The sequence below is a fragment of the Peromyscus leucopus genome, chromosome 3, assembly GCF_004664715.2.
Source record: "Peromyscus leucopus breed LL Stock chromosome 3, UCI_PerLeu_2.1, whole genome shotgun sequence".
Lineage (NCBI taxonomy): Eukaryota > Metazoa > Chordata > Mammalia > Rodentia > Cricetidae > Peromyscus > Peromyscus leucopus.
The window spans coordinates 157313469-157331863 of NC_051065.1; the positions used below are offsets into that span (position 1 = coordinate 157313469).

General features: G+C 42.3%; 1 protein-coding gene across 3 annotated transcripts in view; it reads right to left on the reverse strand.

Moving 5' to 3' along the window:
* The window catches only part of Fancd2 (FA complementation group D2), a 68221-nt gene that overhangs the window by 48890 nt on the left and 936 nt on the right, over positions 1-18395 (reverse strand). For all 3 annotated transcript variants that reach the window (XM_028863940.2, XM_037204266.1, XM_037204267.1), the window contains exons 2-10: positions 16440-16536; positions 13045-13185; positions 12006-12073; positions 11755-11858; positions 11254-11314; positions 9319-9371; positions 5547-5625; positions 3888-4012; positions 1044-1131 (exon numbers count right to left, since the gene is read on the reverse strand). In XM_028863940.2, the coding sequence (XP_028719773.1) occupies positions 1044-1131; positions 3888-4012; positions 5547-5625; positions 9319-9371; positions 11254-11314; positions 11755-11858; positions 12006-12073; positions 13045-13185; positions 16440-16503 (783 nt within the window). In that variant the 5' untranslated portion in view covers positions 16504-16536. The remainder of the gene's footprint in view (positions 1-1043; positions 1132-3887; positions 4013-5546; positions 5626-9318; positions 9372-11253; positions 11315-11754; positions 11859-12005; positions 12074-13044; positions 13186-16439; positions 16537-18395) is intronic.

Below are 18395 nucleotides of genomic sequence, written 5' to 3' on the forward strand. Positions count from 1 at the left end.
AGCTACCTCTCTTCCAGAATAAGACTATGTTATTTCGAAGGGAACTGAGGCCCAGAGAAATAACTACCAAATAAAAACCAGGTAAATTCAGGAATGCTTGTATTTAAAAGTTACAAAAGAAGTAAAAACGTGTTGCTGCTATTTTCCTTGAGGGTTTTAGCACCCCAGGCTGGCCTTGAGCTCACTATGTAGCTTTCAATGGTCTTGAACTTCTCTTCCTCTAGTCTCTACCTCTTATTTATGTGTATGCCACGATATCAGGTGTGTGTGGTGCAGGGGATCAAAGCTTTGTACAACCTAGGCAAGCACTTTACAACTAAGCTGTATTCCCAGCCATCACATGACACCCTAGTTTGACCCCCAAAACAGGCATGGCTGTAAGTGCTTGCAATCCCAGCATTGGTGCTTTGGAGACAGATCTCAGAAGCTTGGTAGTAAGCTCCATGCAGTGAGAGATACTGTCTCAAATCTTTTTTTTAAGTGGACAGACTAAAGAACACCTGAGGCTGTCCTCTGGCTTCCACATGTATGCACATCCTCCATATGCATGCACATCCACATGTATGCATATACACACAAACACACACAAGCTTACAACTTAAGAGATGAGGGTGTGATTCACCGGTGAAATGTCTGCCTAGCATATGTAGGACACTGGGTTTGATTAATAGCACAGCAACAAAACAAAACAAAACCCAACTCAATTGCATTGCTTAAGCCAGGCCTGGGGCACATATGTATGTATTATCCCAACACTGGGGAGGCTAAGGCAGAAAGATTTTGAATATGAGGCCTTTCTGGGCTACCTGGTCAGACCATCTGAATTAAATTTTAAAAAAAAGCAAAAGTGCTATTTTTTGGCTTAGTGTTATAGCAGGCCCTGGTTTTGATACGCGTGATGATCCCCATCACAGGTGTGTGTGTGTGCGCGTGCACGTGTGTGTACTACATAATACTTATGTTTGTAAGCATAATTTCAAAGTGCTATTTTCTATTATTACACATGATTTCTCCCTGTTTTTGAAAAGCAGGATCTTTCCTACCTCAGACAGGAAGTTCGGGTCAAGTCGGAGACTGGAAAAGACATCCAAAATTGGAACAGTCAATGAAGTATTCTGCATGAGTAGCTCTCTGTTAACAGCAAAGAAGGAAAAGCTGGGTAATAGTCTGAATGGAACTGGGCAGAAACAACCTGAGAAAGCCACTCACTAGAGTGGGGAAAGACAGAATATTCAGTTATCTCTTGGTACCTGCAGTGCATTGGTTCCTAGGTTACCCGTGGCAACAAAATCCTAGGATGCTCAAGTTCCTTCTATAAAATGGTGTGGTTATTAGAACATAACCTGTCCATCCTCCTACATACTGTCAATTACTTCTAGGATACTTATAATACCTAATGCAATGTAAAAGCTATGCAAATAGTTGTCATGCTATATTGTATATATTATAAATTATATCAGCATGTCAGTGCATGTTTAATTTTTCTTTTTTGGAAGATTTTTAATCTGTAGTTGCTTGAACTTGAGAATGGATCCCACTGATAAGAAAACCAGCTGTAGCCAGGTGGTGGTGATGCTTGCCTTTAATCCCAGCACTTGGGAGGCAGAGGCGGGTGGATCTCTGTGAGTTCGAGACTAGTCTCCTTTACAAAGTGAATTCCAGGACAGCCAGGACTACAGAGGGACCCTGTCTCAAAAAACCAAAAAACAAACAAACAAAACAAAAAAAGAAACCCAACTGTATTAGTTCCAAACAAATGATTGCATTCTGGTGCACACCTTTCAGGCCAACACTCAGGAGGCAGAGGCAGAGGCTCCTATGTAGCAGGAACTCAGCAGCACTGACAAGGCTGACCCATCGAAGCCAAAACTCAAGGAGTCTTGGTGGTTCTGCTTTTGACTGTCTTAGCTGTTTCCTGCAGTGACTTTCCTGTGTGCTATTGTAGCCTTCCTATCTGATCCTTTTTCCCAGATCTTCTAACAGTATCACTGATCACTTATTGGGCACAACTTCCCCTACACACTTCGGGTATTTGGATAACATCCCCCAGCTATGTGTGAAGACGGTCACACAGTCAAAACCTGTTTCCACAACCAGGTCTTTGTTCCTTTCTCCAATGTAATCTTAGAGGTCTGCCTTCCTGTAATAATCATCACTGGCAAGCATTTGGTCAATGATAAATGTCCAGGCAAATGTAACTCATTTGAGACATTCTCGGACATCCAAGGACATAGAATTGCAACATGTCTGAATTTGTTGATTCACAGCCTTTAGATAGACAGGGAACAAGTGTGCCCTGGGCTCACCCCACCTGCAGATAGGAAAATGCTGCCCCAAGCTAACCTCGCACTAACAAATTCTTAACTCCTTGTACTTTCACCTTGGTTTACTAATCAGCTTATTCTCTAACCACACTTAGGAATGCAGTGTTACACACAGATTCCCCCTTTTCCCTTCTTAGCTTTCCCTAATCAATTTAAGGCCTCTCTCCCTCATTTGACCTGTTCCCTTTAAGAGTTCACTGAGACTTCTACAAGTCACCCCTCCTTGAGTCATAGAGAAAGCCCGACAGTCACTGTCTGGTGTGAGTTCTTATCCGCTTTTGTGACCCTGAAAGAATTCAAGCCTTATGACCTTGCTTTGGCCAGAGAATTGCTGATTGCATGTGTCTGAAAACCGAAAACTTCAGAGACTTGAGGTAGAACTAAGAACAAAGAGAGAACAGCACAGAAATGTCTAAAAGAAGATGCGGATTTAAAAGAATTAACTTAGCCAGTGGTGGCCCACGCCTTTAATTCCAGCACTCGGGAGGTAGAGGCAGGTGAATGAACATATATGGGGGCCAGTGAGGTGGCTTAACAGATGAGGGCATTGGCTGTCAAGCCTGAAGATCTGAGCTTGACTCTGGGAATGTAAAATATGGAAAGAATCAACTCCAGAAAGTTGTCCTCTGACCTCCACACACAGAGGTGCATGTGTGCACTATCCCTAGTCACGTAGCAAAATAAACAAAAAAGAAATAAAGTATGTGGAAGGCGAACGTAGTGGGGCATACCTGTAATCCCAGATCGAGACTTGAGGATGAGAAGTTCAAGGTCATACTTAGCTACAGAGGGAACTTGAGACCAGTCTGGACTATATGAGACCCCATCTTAAAAAGTGGGTGAGGGGAGGGGAAAGTAAATGGGACCACACAAATATACACACCGACTAGAAACCAAGTCAAACCCCATACCCTCCCTACTCATGTAAGTTACATGCACCATACTTTATCTTGAGGCAGGATTTCGTGTATCTTAGGCTCGCCTCAAACTCGCAAATGTAGCCAAGGATGACCTTGAATCTGATCCTCCTGCCTCTGCTTCTGCCACCACATCTAGTTTGTGTAGTGCTAGGAAATTAACACATTTTGTACATGTCAGAGAAGCACTCTATCACCTGAGTTATATACCCAACCAAGGAAATTAACACATGTTGTACATGTCAGACAAGCACTCTATGACCTGAGTTATATACCCAACCACTTTCTGTGTGTGGTTTTAAGTCTCAAGTACCGCAGACTGGCTTTGAACTTGTTACACACTGAGGATGAACTTAAACACCTGTGTTCCAGCCTTTATGACCCCAAAGCATGTGTATGTGTGTGCATGCACACATACCCCAATGTGTGCCACGGTGCATATATAGAAGTCAGAGGAAAACTTGTGCGAGTCCGTTCTCTTCTACTGTGTGGGTTCCAGGATCAAACTTATGTCATCAGAGATGACAGGCAAGGACCCTTAGCCACCGAGTTACCTCACTAGCCTTAAACTTAGCTCTTTTCATACTGCAATGAACAAGATGCCCTGGTGGAGACTCCATGAGAGAGTACCACAGTGCTTACCCACCTAAGTTCTTTCCCCACATTAGCATGCTGGGAATCCCCTAGGATCTCAGGAAGGCTAGTGATGAAGTCATGCTGTAAGTTCACTGGAGCAACACTGATCAACTGCATCATCTGGGCTGTGAGATCCTGCAGGGAGAAATGATTAGAATTGCAGCACACTACTCAAAATAAGTACTACTAGCCGGGCAGTGGTGGCGCACGCCTTTAATCCCAGCACTCGGGAGGCAGAGGCAGGCAGATCTCTGTGAGTTCGAGGCCAGCCTGGGCTACCAAGTGAGTTCCAGGAAAGGCGCAAAGCTACACAGAGAAACCCTGTCTCGAAAAACCAAATCACGGATCACAGAGATCCGCCTGGCTCTGCCTCCCGAGTGCTGGGATTAAAGGCGTGCGCCACCAACGCCCGGCGAGCAACAAATACTCTTAACCTGAGTCATCTCTCTAGCCCAGTGGTTCTTTTTTTTTTTTAATAATAATTTATTTATCTGTATTTTATGTACATTGGTGTTTTGCCTGCATGTATGTCTGTGTCAGGAATTACAGACAGTTGTGAGCTGCCATGTGGGTGCTGGGAATTGAACACGGGTCCTCTGGAATAGCAGCCAGTGCTCTTAACCACTGAGCCATCTCTCCAGCTCCTAGCCCAGTGGTTCTCAACCTTTTAATGCTGTACCCCAATTCCTCATGTTGTGGTGACCCCCAATCATAAAATTATTTTTGTTTCTACTTCATAACTGTAATCTTGCTACTATTATGAATCATAATGTAGATATCTGATATTTCTGATGTTCTTAAGCAACCCGGTTAAAGGGTTGTTCAACTCCCAAAGGCTGAGAACCACTGCTCTAGCCCCTTACCAAGTATTTAACATGTAATAAACTATACTTATCTTTATAACTGAGGAAGTTTGTCTTTTAAAAATTATTTATTAATGCGTGTACGCCGTGCATATGGGGCATGTCCCTGCGGAGAAAAGCTTTGTGGAGCCAATTCTTTGCTTAGACTTTTAAGTGGGTTCCAGGGATCAAACCAGTCTTCATGTTCACAGAGCAAACACTCTACCCACTGATTCTCACAGTCGCTTTCTAAATCAGAAGATGGCCTCCCTATATGGCCCCTCTCCTGTCCTCAGAATTTCTGTCTTCCTACCTCATCCCCAAGTGCTGGGATTACAGGCACACACCACTTCATGTAGCCTAAGCTGCTTTTGAAATAAATTCTTTAAAGAGTCAAATACTCAAGAGTCTCAAATTAGGAGAATTGAATAAAGATAATGTATTGATAAGAAAATGAAATTTTTACAAAAGAAAAAAATTCTAAAAATCAAAAATGTTTGGTCAATCATACAAAAACTTGTTTTACTCTTTGGGTATCACTGTGTAGCTCAGGCTGGCTCAAGTTCACTTCCATCTTCCTAATTCTGTTCTCTAAGTGCTCAGATTACTGGCACGTACCACCATCCCTGACTAAAATTTTTGTTTGTTGTTGAGACAGGGTCTCAATATGTAGTTCAGGCTGTCCTGGAACTCACTATATAGACCAGGCTGGTCTCGAACTCACAGATATCAGCCTGCCTCTGCCTCCTGAGTACTGGGATTATAGGCGTGTGCTACTGTGTCCAACTGTAAAAGTATTTCAAAAATCGATAAAGCCCCAAACCTACCTTGCTATCCACAATTCTATCCAGCCATTTTAGCTGATTGATAATGAGTCGGCACATGTTGATTCCATCACTGCTCTCGCTGAAATGTCAGAACGAAAAGGGATTTAGTTGCTTGTTTCTCCCCCTCCCTCTGTCCCTCTCCCCATGCCCATTTTTCTTCTTTGTGTGGTTCCAGGGACTCACAAATGCTGACCAGGTACTCTACTACTAAGCTGCATCACCAACTCCTGATGATGCAACAGAAAACTGTTTTACTGTACAAAACACATCAGCCAGTCAATGAACACCACCACATAGTTACTAGTTAAGGGGCACAGTGCTAGACACAAATGTGATTATTCAAAACAAAAGAGGGGCTAGAAAGACAGCTTGGCAGTTAAGAGCACTGGCTTCTCTTCCAAATGACCCAGGTTCAATTCCCAGCAATCCACATGGTGGCTCACAACCATCTGTAACTCCAGTCCCAGGGAATGTGGCACCCTCTTCCGGCCTCCACAGGCACCAGGCATGCATATGGTACACAGACATACATGTGGGCAAAATAACTAAACACATAAAATGAGTGAATAAATAACCCAGACATGCTTCTGTTTGATGAACAAGACGACTAGAAGACACTGGTAACAGTGCCTGTGGTGTCTGAATGACAAAGGCCCCAACGAGCTCACACACTTGAATGCTTGGTCCCCAGCTGGTGGAACAGTCTGGGAAGGATCAGGTTTGTCCTTGGTGGAGGAGTTGTCATTGAGAGTGGACTCTGAGGTTTCAAAAGTCCATGCCATTCCCAGTTAGCTCTCCTCTGTCTCTAACCTTCAGATAAGGATGTAAGCTCTCCACTACTGCTCCAACGCCTTGTCTGCCACCTGCCATGTTCCCCAACATGACGGTTATAAACTCATGAAACTGTAAGCCACAAACTCTTCTGTAAGTTGCCTTGGTCATAGCGCTTGGTAAAAAAGTGATTAAAATAGTGGCTAAAGCTAGTAAGAAGGGATAATATTTATCTCTTAAAAATAATGTGACTTTTAGTGTGTGTGTGTACACATGTAAACACAAATATGTGGACACATGTTGGCAACATCAGGTGTTTTCTTACATCACTCCATCATATTTTTGAGCAAGTCTCTCCTGGAACTCACCAATTCAGCTAGACTATTCTGCCTTGCCAGTGTTGGGATTAGAGGATCACACTGTCATGTACAGTTTCTTAACGTATGTTTTAGGGGTCAAATTCAGGTCCTCAGGTTTGCACAGCAAGGTCACTTACCCAGCTACACTAGTGACTTCTGTATGTTTGAGATTAGGGTGTCATTATAGAGCCCTGGCTAACCTAGAACTTGCTGTAGACCCGGCTGGCCTTGAACTCAAGAGATCTGTCCCTCTCTCCCTCCTGAGCATTGGAATTACAGCCATATGCCATCATGCCAAGTAAAAGTGACTTTTTAAAAAGATAATAAATTACAGGCAGTGGTAGCATATGCCCTTTAATCCAGCACTCGGGAAGCAGAGGCAGACAGATCTCTGAGTTCGAGGCCAGCCTGGTCTATAGGGTGAGTTCCAGGACAGTCAGAGCTACACAGAGAAACCCTTTTTGAGGAAAAAAAAAAGAAGTTAACACATTTCTCAAACAAAATGGCAAACCCTTGCCGTCTCGGTACTGGGGAGACAGAAGCAGGATCATGAGTGCAAGGTCAATCTCGAACAGATAGCAGGTTGTAGGCCAGTGTGGACTATTTAACAGCTGTCTCAAACAAACAAAAAAGCAAAATAAATGGAGTCTATAAACTGCCGGGCAGTGGGGGCACACACACCTTTAATCCCAGCACTGGGAGGCAGAGTCAGGCGGATCTCTGTGAGTTCAAAGCCAGCCTGGTCTACAGAGCAAGATCCAGGACAGGCACCAAAACTAAACAGAGAGACCCTGTCTTGAAAAACAAAAACAAAAGAAAAAAGAAGAAAAGAAAAGAGCAGTTCTTTTGTTGTTTTTGAGACATGGATTCATTTTGTAGATCTGGCCAGCTTTGAGCACTCAGAGATCCACCTGCCTCTGCCTCCCATATGCTGGGGTTAAAGATTGTTTTTTGTTACTGTGAGACAGGGTCTCACAGCATAGGCCAGACTAGCCTGGAACTATGTATCTAAGGATGACCTTGAATCCTTCATCTTCCTGCCTCCTCTTCCTAAGTGCTGGTATTTTAAGCACGGACCACGTCTAGCCACCAGACGTAACACTAAGGTTTTGAGACATACAACTTACTTGCTTTCCGCAATGATTGATTTATGCTCATTTACATATGCCAGTAACTGTTCAGTATACTTAACAAAGACTCTTTGGGTGTCAGGGAAATGCACTTGAGATTTTATCCTTTTATCTTTCCTTCTTTTTGGAGACAGGGTCTTATGTGTCTTGGGCTGGACTCAAACTTACTATGTAACAGGATGACTTTGAGTTTCTGATCCTCCTGCCTTCATTTCAGGAGTGCTGAGATTCCTGTGGTCATGGGAATCAAACTCAGGTCTTCAGGCTAGGCAAGGATTCTACCAACTGAGCTACACACCCAGTTTGCATGGCATTTTTATTTATTGAATTAAATTTATTTATTTGTTTTTTCAAGACAGGATTTCTCTGTACAGCCCTGACTATGCTGGAACTTGTTCTGTAGACCACTGTGGTCTTGAACTCATAGATCCACCTGCCTCTGCTTCCCTAGTGCTGGGATTAAAGGTGGTACAACCACACCCAGCCCCATTTTTTATTTTAAATTTCTGACTTTGCTAATGAAATTGAACTTTTACATCTTTGATGTTCCTATACTTGAGATTTTATGTTTATGTCCTTTTAAATTAAGCTGGTCATTTTCCCTCCTGACACTTTTTTTAAAAAAAATATTTACTTATTATTTTATGTATATGGATATTTTACCTGCATGAGTGTCTGAGCACCATGTGTATGCAGTAACCTTGGAGGCCAGAAGAGGGCAACAGATCCCCTAGAGCAGGAGTTAGAAATGGTGGTGTGCTGTCCTGTGTGTGCTGGAAATCCAACTCCAGTATTCTGCAAGAGCACTTAGTACTCTTAACCACTAAGCCATCTCTCCAGCCCCACTACAGTAATTTTAAAATATAAGCAGTACATACACTTTAAAAATAAAAGGCAAAGGGCTGGAGTGATGGCTCAGCAGTTAAGAGCACTGGCTGTTCTTCCAGAGGTCCTGAGTTTAATTCCCAGCAACCACATGGTGGCTCACAACCATCTGTAATGAGATCTGGCACCCTCTTCTGGCTTGTGTACATAATAAATAAAATAAATCCTAAATAACTAAATAAATAAATGGCAAAGACTCTGTCAACTGGGCTGTGTACATAATAAATAAATAAATAAATAAATAAATAAATAAATAAATAAGTAAGTAAGTAAGTAAGTAAGTAAAGGAATGGATGAATAAATAAATAAATAAATAAATAAATAAATAAATAAATAAATAAATAAATAAATAAATGGCAAAGATTTTGTCAACTGGCTCCCTCTGAGGAAATGGCCACTACTACCAGATTATTATGTACCCTTCTAGGAAGAAAAACCATACATACCAGCACATGTGATATTTATTTTAACAATGAACTTAGTATTTATGAAGTAATAGATAAAATATTAGCACTCACTCAGGAACCTGGCATGTTAAACATGACCATAGGACATTTCAGATGAAACTTTCCAGAGATTCCTAAAAGCATCAGTGTACACTTAATGTTTCAGAATAATTCCACTTACTTTTCAAAAAGAAACTGTGGCACTTTTTCAAATAACATTTTGATAATGGCAGGCTAAAAGAGAGGACATGCATAGTCAGGAGATGGTCTCAAAATATTCAACAGAACTGTATTAGTTATTAGGTCAAAATGGCAAGCAGACCTGCTGGTACAGCTTCAGGCCAGTCGCCGGATGACTCTAAAATGCTACTACAATGCTGAGGAATTCAGTAAGCTGGGTTTAACGGAGAAGATATCATACAGAGACAATGTAAAAAAAGCCAGAAGAGGTTTTTAACCTTGAGAGGTTTATAACAACAGCTGCTTCTAATTAAGACAGCACTACACCTAAGCACGCAGCATCAGATTTTGCCGGAGAGACTGGACAAAACACAGAGGACAAATTCTACCTTGAATTACCTCTAAGAAAAAGAGCAAAGTTAGCAAAGAGGTAATCATGTAGTTGAGATTTGTGGACATACCTGTTCTCAACACATTTTTATGGAACTAGTAAAACCCAAGAATTATTCCATCAGTAGATGGCTTTCTTATTATCTATAATAATAATCAATTGAAGGAGACATATAATAATAAGTCAGAAGTCTCTACCACCAGCACTTTTGAGGAACCATCATGATATGACTGGTACCCTCTTCTAAGAATGTTCACACAGATACTGTCTGTATTTTTAATATTAAATGCTGGAATACAAAGCCATCAATAATTTGCACTCCAAAATATTAAAGAATGCTTGTTAAGGAAAATTAAAACAATCAGATACTATTAAATATGTTAACTGTTAGTCCATGAAACGTGGACTTGAAAAGATTATGTTCTCAAACCGAGGACTTGAAAAGATTATGTTCTCAAAGGAGGTCTTCTCTTCAGATAAAAATGGAGCTCTTTGATATGAGCTAACTAAATTATATTCAAGATTTCCAAGGAAAAATAAGAGATTAAAAAGTATATTAAGAAGAAACTAAGGAAGGGGGAAGGGAGGACAGGTGGGAAAAGATATGTTTCATTATATAGCTTTGTTCAATTTGAAACATTAAAACATGTCAAGGTAATGGCTACTCAATAGATTAAAAAAAGGAGGGGGCTGGAAAGATGGCTCAGTGGTTAAGAGCACTGACTGCTCTTAACTCAGAGGACCCAGGCCCAATTCCCAGCACCCACATGGCAGCTCGCAACTGTCTGTAACTCCAGTTCTAGAGGATCCAATACCCTTACACAGACATACATGCAGTCAAAACTCCAATGCACATAAAATAAAATTTAAAAAAAGTGCTTACTGCTCTTCCAGAGGACCCAAGTTTGATTCCCAGAACCCATGTCCTGCAGTTCACAACTGCCTGTAACTTCAGGTCCAGGGGCTCCAACACCTCTGGTCTCTACAGGCACCTTCACCACCTGCACTCACAAGCACATACTCCTACTCACTCCTGCCAGACATACACCAATTTTTTAAAATGTGAGACAGAAAAAGAGTCAATAAAGGGCAAAGTCGAGTTATATAAGTGATGGTGCAGATGAGAAAACACAGCAATAATCACACAATTCTCAGAGCACACAGCATGTAGCTGTAAGAAAAGGGAACCAGCCTGGCAAGGGGGCTCAGCTGTTAGGAGTGTGTGCTGATCTTGCAGAGGACCTGAATTCAGTTTCCAGGACTCACATCTGGTGCTTGAAACTTTAACGCCAGCTCCAGGGGGCCTGACGCCTCTAGCCTCTGCAGGCACTGGCACACTCATACACATCATTTAAAATATCCTTTTAAATAAACAAGAATCATGTGCCGAGGAAATGAATATGGCTGCCAGATCAGCCAGCCTAATAACAATCCATGACACAGACATGACTTACAGACCAGCTGCTGTAAACACAACTAACCCTACTCTAGTAGTTACCCCAAATCACATCCATCTCGTTCTCAGGGAAGGTGGTGCAGTCTCACCTGTAAAATATCAATCCCCAGAAGCAGTTTGACGAGACTCTTGGAGTAGAATGCGCCTGTGCTGTAAAATAGAGAGGTATTTGGCTCCTATTTTGTTTACTTTGTTTTAAGGTTTTACTACCTTTTCTATAAAACTGGTTAAATACACAGACAGCCCTTCAAGATCAGGCTCAAAGTCAGGCTTGAATTGAAAGCACTGGCCTTAGGCCCCGCATTCAGAGGAGGCATCCCTCTGTAAGTTAGCCTCTGTGAGCTAGCCTGGTCTGCATAGGGAGTTCTAGTACAGACAGGGCTGCACAGTAAGACCCTGCTTCAAAATAAGCATTCTAGTTCTTTGCCCTCTAGCCTCAAATTAAATAATCTTAAGGTTACATTTTTAACTCTGAGTAAAAAAGAGTTACAAACAAAAAATAAAATTATAAAACAAAGAAAACTGCATTTCCCATGCCCGTCCAGTTACTGCCAGACTGAACTTCTGGAAGACAGCCTCTTTCTCCACACCTTGCTTCCTCATCCTGCAGACGCTCACAAGACAACAGGCAGTTCCTGAGACTGTCACAGTCCTCAGTGTAGGACTCCAGGCCGTGAACAAATTCTTCTATTACCTAAACAAGATTGGACAGCTAAGACGAGAGAAGGAGAGCTCTGTAGGTGACTGTTATCAGCCACGCCACTGTGTGCCAGGCAAGTCTTTACGGCCTAATTCCACAGTACTTCCGGCAAACGCAAAGTACCCCAGAGAGGATACATACTTTGGGGTAAGAAGGATGTTTCCTCAAGGCCTGAAAGAGCTTCCTCTGGAAGATTATCTGATCCACACCTGGGAGGAAGAAAGGACAGTGTTCAACATGACGTGTACCGTCTACCACAGCCTCCTTCCTTAAGGACAGCTTCACAGCTGAGGATGCACCAAGAACACTTTCTTTTTGTTCTCTCTTTTAAACTATTTTTATGTGAAATGTTCAGAGGCTCTGGCCCCGAGCTAGAGTTCCAGATACCTGATGTGGCTGCCGGGAATCTAACGCTGGTCCTCTGGAAGAACAGTATATACTCTGAACGACTTAGCTATCTCTCCAGTTCTACAAAGAATACTTTCGGCCAAACTCGTAAATCTAGAGAAAAAGACTTAACCTGGTAGGTGTTAGACAGCAAGTGTTCCACAAATAACCTGTCACACACGTACAGGACAACGTATCTGTGCCCGAGAAACCTGTTTCCAGCCTTACGTGGCTCAACCTGTTTTCTTCTGACACAAATCTACTTGCTTCCTGGGTGTGTACACACACACACACACACACACACACACACACACACACAAATGTGTGTGTAGCACAAAGGACTACTAGTAATGTACAAATGATTTTTCTAAAAAAAAAAGGGGGGGGGATCAATTATCTAATAGTTATTTATCAGGCCTTAAAACATGAAGATTAAGATCATAAGCACAGAAAAAAACAAAAAAGACTGTAAACATGGCTAAATGGTGGGGGCACAGAGGCAGGTAAATCTCTGAGTTTGAGCCTGGGTCCCAGGATGATCAGGGCTACACAGAGGAAACCCTGTCCAAAAAAAAAAAAAAAAAAAAAAAAACCCACACCAAAAAAATCCCCCCCAAAAAACAAAAACAAACAAACAAACAAAAGATCATACATACATTCTATAAAAGGAATCATCTCCTTCTTCTCTCAAGAGAGAAGACCTTCCCATTCTCCATCAGTCTCTCTATTCTGGAAATCCATGATCTAGTCCTGAGTACTTTCACTGAATTCAAAAGTCTATTTTGAATATTACCTAGTTGATTTTGGTTCTCTCCAGTTTTAAGAGTGAGTCCAGAGGTTTTAAGAAGCCTTACAAAGACACTGCCATTTTCTTCAACTTCACGAGGATCGTGAGATTTCTTTGTCAGTTTGGAAAAGGGTTGTTTCATGATTTCTGGGAAAACAAACAAACATAAAACCTTCAAGAATACGACCACAAAAATAAGAAGAATGCAAAGATTAAAAACACAAACCGAGGACTAAATGTTCTGAGAGGAAATTGTTTTGTTCCTGAAGAATCACACTGATTCTACAGGAAAATAAACCATCTCCGATGGTGGGCAGCAACCATGGCTTCCCCACAAACAAAACAACCACCAAATAAAATAACATTCATCAAATGAGTTGTCAATAAAGAAAACAAATTGTGCCACTTGTAACAAAAATAACCATGGAAACATTTTCCACCTAAAATCTAAAGTAGTGACTGCCTCTCAAGTGTCCACTGCAGCCACTGAACAGCTTTATTATAATGCACAATCTGGACTGCACAATCTGGACTGCACTCCAGAGCTACAGCCAAAATTCTGAGAATGGTCCCTGGAGTCTGATGCTTTGACAAACTCTTCTGGTAACAGTCTTTATTCGTGCCAAATCTGAGCACTGATGATCTGTCCACAAAAGCAGACCGACTAGGACAGGCTCCTCTGCACCACATCTTGCAGTACACAGCTCAGGTTGGTTTCATCTCAAGGCTTTCAACACATAATAAATAACAAAACAGGGACTTGAATTCAAAAAATAAATCTACTTATGCCCCCTATGATGTAATTCTAACTCTTTCTACGTAGTGAAAACCAGAAGGACAAATTCAGTTTGATCATTACTTACTGAGAGCACAAAACCCAAGGTCCTCCTCATCAACTTTTCTCTCCTTTCCTAGTACCTCGGATAGAACCAGATATGCCAGGCAAGCACTCTGCCAACTGAGCCGAATCTCCAGCCCCTCATCATACATCAGAATCGGTTTCTCTTTGGAAACTGGTATTTCTAAAGGATGACCTTTATAGTCACCCATTTTCTGGGGGGTTTGCTTTTGTTTTGAGACAAGGTTTCATTATGCAGCCCTGGCTAACCTGAAACTCACTACACAGACCAAACTGGCCTGGAACTCACAGAGATAGGCCTGCCTCCGCTTCCTGTGTGCTGGGATTAAAAGCACATGCCACCATGCCTGGCTTGTTTACCCATTTTCTAAATTACTTTTTTTTTTTCAGTCTCAAATTTTCTACCAATTTTTCATATTCTTCAATCCCTTTACTAAAAGATTTCTAGAAACTTAGAATTTCTTTTTCTAAATCAAGCTTTTTCTACTTGGTCTCTGGTGTAGGTCTGTAATCCCAGTTACTCAGGAGGCCAAGACAAAAGGATAGAAAGTTCAAGGTATGTTTGGGCTACAAAACTGAGTTCAAGTTCAGAGTAAGAAATTTAGTGGCAAAAATATAAAGCAAAAAGAAGGCTAGGATAGTAGCTCAGTGGTAAAGCACTTACTTAGCATGTTTGAGGTCCTAGGTTCAATCCCTAGAGCTGAAGAAGAAAAAGGGGTTTCAACCTTGAGTTTGAATAATTCTGAATGTTGCTTCACAGAATATTGAGTGGGAAGCTAGCACAGTGAAGGTCAGGTGTGGTCAAGTGTGGTGGTGCATGCCTGTAATCCCAGCACTCAGGAAGTGAGTTGAAGGCCAGCATGGGCTATATGAGACCCTATCTGAAAAACAAAACCAACCTAGAAGGCCTCCAAACAAATGCAAAATGCAAGTTAGAACTATTTTTTGCATGTACCGTGTGTGTGTGTGTGTGTGTGTGTGTGTGTGTGTGTGTGTGTGTGTGTGTGTGTCTAGACCAGAAGTCAACATCAAGTGTTCCTCAGGAGGTATCCAATTTGACTTTTTTTTTTAAAATTTATTTATTTATTATGCATACAGTATTCTGCTTGCATGTGTCCCTGAAGGCCAGAAGAGAGCAACAGATCTCATTATAGGTGGTTGTGAGCCACCATGTGGGTGCTGGGAATTGAACTCAGGACCTCTGGAAGAGCAGTCAATGCTCTTAACCTCTGAGCCATCTCTCCAGCCCTCCAATTTGACTTTTAAAAATTCATATTCATTTAGATATATTTTTCTAAAACGTGTGCAGACACATGCTATGGCATGAGAGTGAGCTCAGAGGACAACTTTGGAGTAAGTTCTTTCCTACCTGAACTCAGGTTGCCAGGCCTGCAGAGCAAGTGCCTTTACCTCACCTGGATTTCTGAATAGTCTTTCACTGGGGCTAACTGAGTACATGAAGCTGCCCGGCCAGCAAACCATAGGAAGCCTCCTGACTCCACCACCTCAGCACTCGGATTACACATGCAACCATCACACCAGCCTTTTTACAGGGACTCTGGGGATGACACCCAAGTCCTCAGGCCTGCCCAGCACTTCCCTCACTGAACCATCCCTCAGCCTCCTTTTCAGGACTCGTAGGGTCTTTGTCAACTCAGCTGTCACTTGCTCAAATCATGCACTGCTTCTTTGCTGGTGGCTTGCTTTGCTTTGAGATGACTTTTCTTTTTTTAGCATTTTGAGACAGGGTTTCTCTGTGTAACAGTTCTGGCTGTCCTGGATCTCACTCTGTAGCCCAGGCTGGCCTCAAACTTCACAGAGATCCGCCTGCCTCTGCCTCCCAAGTGCTGGGATTAAAGGCGTGCACCACCACTGCTTGGCTATGACTTTTCTTTATATACCACCAATATAGCACAGCATTTTTAGGGGTAAAAAGAGACAAGTTTTGGAGCTCAATATATAGACCAGGCTGGCTTCAATCTCACAGCAATCCTCCTGCTTCTGCCTTCCAAGTGCTGGGATTAAAGACATGTCTCACCATGCCCAGACCAGCTGCTTTTCTAAAGGGTGAAGATTTCTTATCTTTGTACTAGGATCTAGATAATGTTTCTGTAACAATTCTTATAAAGATTTATTTTTACTTTATGTGTATGACTGTATGTCTGCCTGAACCTAAATGCACCACATGAATGTATGGTGTCCTCTGAGGCCAGAAGAGGGCATTGAATGGTTGTGGGGTGCCATGTGGGTGCTGGGAATCAAACCTGAGTCCCCTGCAAGAGCAGCACGTGCTCTTAACCACTGGGTCACCTACCCAGCTTATATATAAAAATTCTTTTTATGAAAGTAGAGAGTGAGGTTCAGTTATCTAAAACTTAAGTGGCAGTTGAGATAGAAACTCAGTCCTTAATCTCCTAGATTCTCTGTGTTCTCTCCACTAATCCTTGACAGACATCAGCACTCTGAAAAGTAAGAATTCTGCATCTTTTCCTTTCTCACACATTGGTGATACACATGTAACACTGAAAGATTAGATACTTACTGGGGTCATCTTCTGTCACGGTTTCTTTAGCCTCAGAGTCTAACCGTCTTCTTTTGGAAACCATATCGACCAATGTCTTCTCTACTTATATTACTTCCTTAAGGGAATAAAAAATAACCAAAAGTTGGACATTTAGTTCAGTGGCTTACCCCAAACAGCAAAAGAACAACCAGAGACTAGAAGTCATTCTAAACTGTTTTATCCACGACCAGAGGGTTTAAGTTTTCACATTCATGCTGTCTAAATCTAAATGCTGAGCACATTTCAACTCTACAGCTGGCTAACACCTCTTCAAGACATACTGACTGTTGTGGGATATTTGTACGCTGTGTGAAGATGTACTGCTGTGATTGGTGTAATAAAGAGCTGTGAATGGTCAATGGGTAGGCAGGAGGTATAGGTGGTACTTCTAGGGCTAGAGGGAGCTCTGGGAAGAAGAAAGGCAGAGATGCCAGGAGACTCAGAACAAGCAGAATGTGCAGGCGGAGAGGTAACAACCCCGAGACATGTGGCAGAATGAGAAAGACTCGTTACAACTTACAAGGCTGCTTCTTTCACCAGGTTGCTTCTCGGCGCCTCCCTCAAAGAGAAAAGCCATATAGCTCTTCAACTGAGACTGAGGACCATGACACAGCCTCATCCACTTGCTCTCTAACTGGTTACCTCAGTACTGTGTGTGTGTGGGGGGGGGGGGGGGGGGGGACTAAGCATGGCAGTGCTTGCAAACAAGACAGACTTCATCCCTGCTCTCGGCAAGTTTACAGCATAACAAGGTCTTAACGTATTTAACTACATTTGTCTAACTGCAGTGTTACACCAACAGTATCCCTGCCAACGAGGATATTATGAGGGCTTAGGAGGCCAGTTAGTCAAGCAACAGCAGGACCGATGAAGAAAAGCAGGGACGATTTCCCCGAACATGTTTTATTCTTTTCAATGCCATAGCCTTGTGAATGCTAGGCAAGAGTTCTCCTGCCAGAGACAGTAATTTTCATTTTTTTTTTCAGTTTTTTGTTTTGTTTTGTTTTGTTTTTCTGGAGCTGAGGACCGAACCCAGGACCTTGCACTTGCTAGGCAAGCGCTCTACCACTGAGCTAAATCCCCAACCCCAATTTTCATTTTTTCACTTTCAAAATATTTAACTTTTATGTGTATGAATATTGGACTGTATATGTGGACCATGTGCATACGTGATGCCCACACAGGCCAGAAAAATGGCATTGGAGCCCCTGGAAATGACATTACAGATAGTTGTGAGCCACTCTGTGGGTGCTAGGAAACAAACCCACGTCCTCTGCAGAGCAAGAAGTGCTCTTAAATCACTGAGCTATTTCCCCAGCACCTATTTGCTCGTTTTTAGGTTTTTTTGAGACAGGATTTCTCTATGTAACAGCCCTGGTTGTCCCAGAACTCGCTTTATAGACCAGGCTGGCCTCGAACTCACAGATATCTGCCTGCCTTTGCCTCCCGAGTGCTGGAATTAAAGGCATGTGCCACCACGCCGGGCCATATTTTTAAGACAAGGTCTTACCAAGTAAGTTGGACTGAATGGTCTTCATAGTGACCTGTTACATTCCAGGCCAGCTACAGAGATACAGTGAGACCCTGTCTCAAAAACAAAACAAAAACCCTGTCTTAAGTGCTTTAATTATAATCCAATTATTCCTCACATGCTGACTTCAGACAGGTACCATTATTACTCTCCTAATCAGGGGAAGGGCTGGGATTCTAATTCCGGTAGTCTGGCTCCAGAATCTGCACTCCTTGTTTTATTCATTAATTTATTTTCAATTCTTAGACAGGGCCTCATGTAACCCAGAATCTGTGCTCTTTGTTTTAATCATTTTCAATTGTTAGGGTCTTGTGTAGCCCTGTATGGTCTGGAACTCATATATAGCCGATGGCAATTACCAACTGGTCCTCCTGCCTCCAGCTCCGGAAAGCTGTGATTATAGG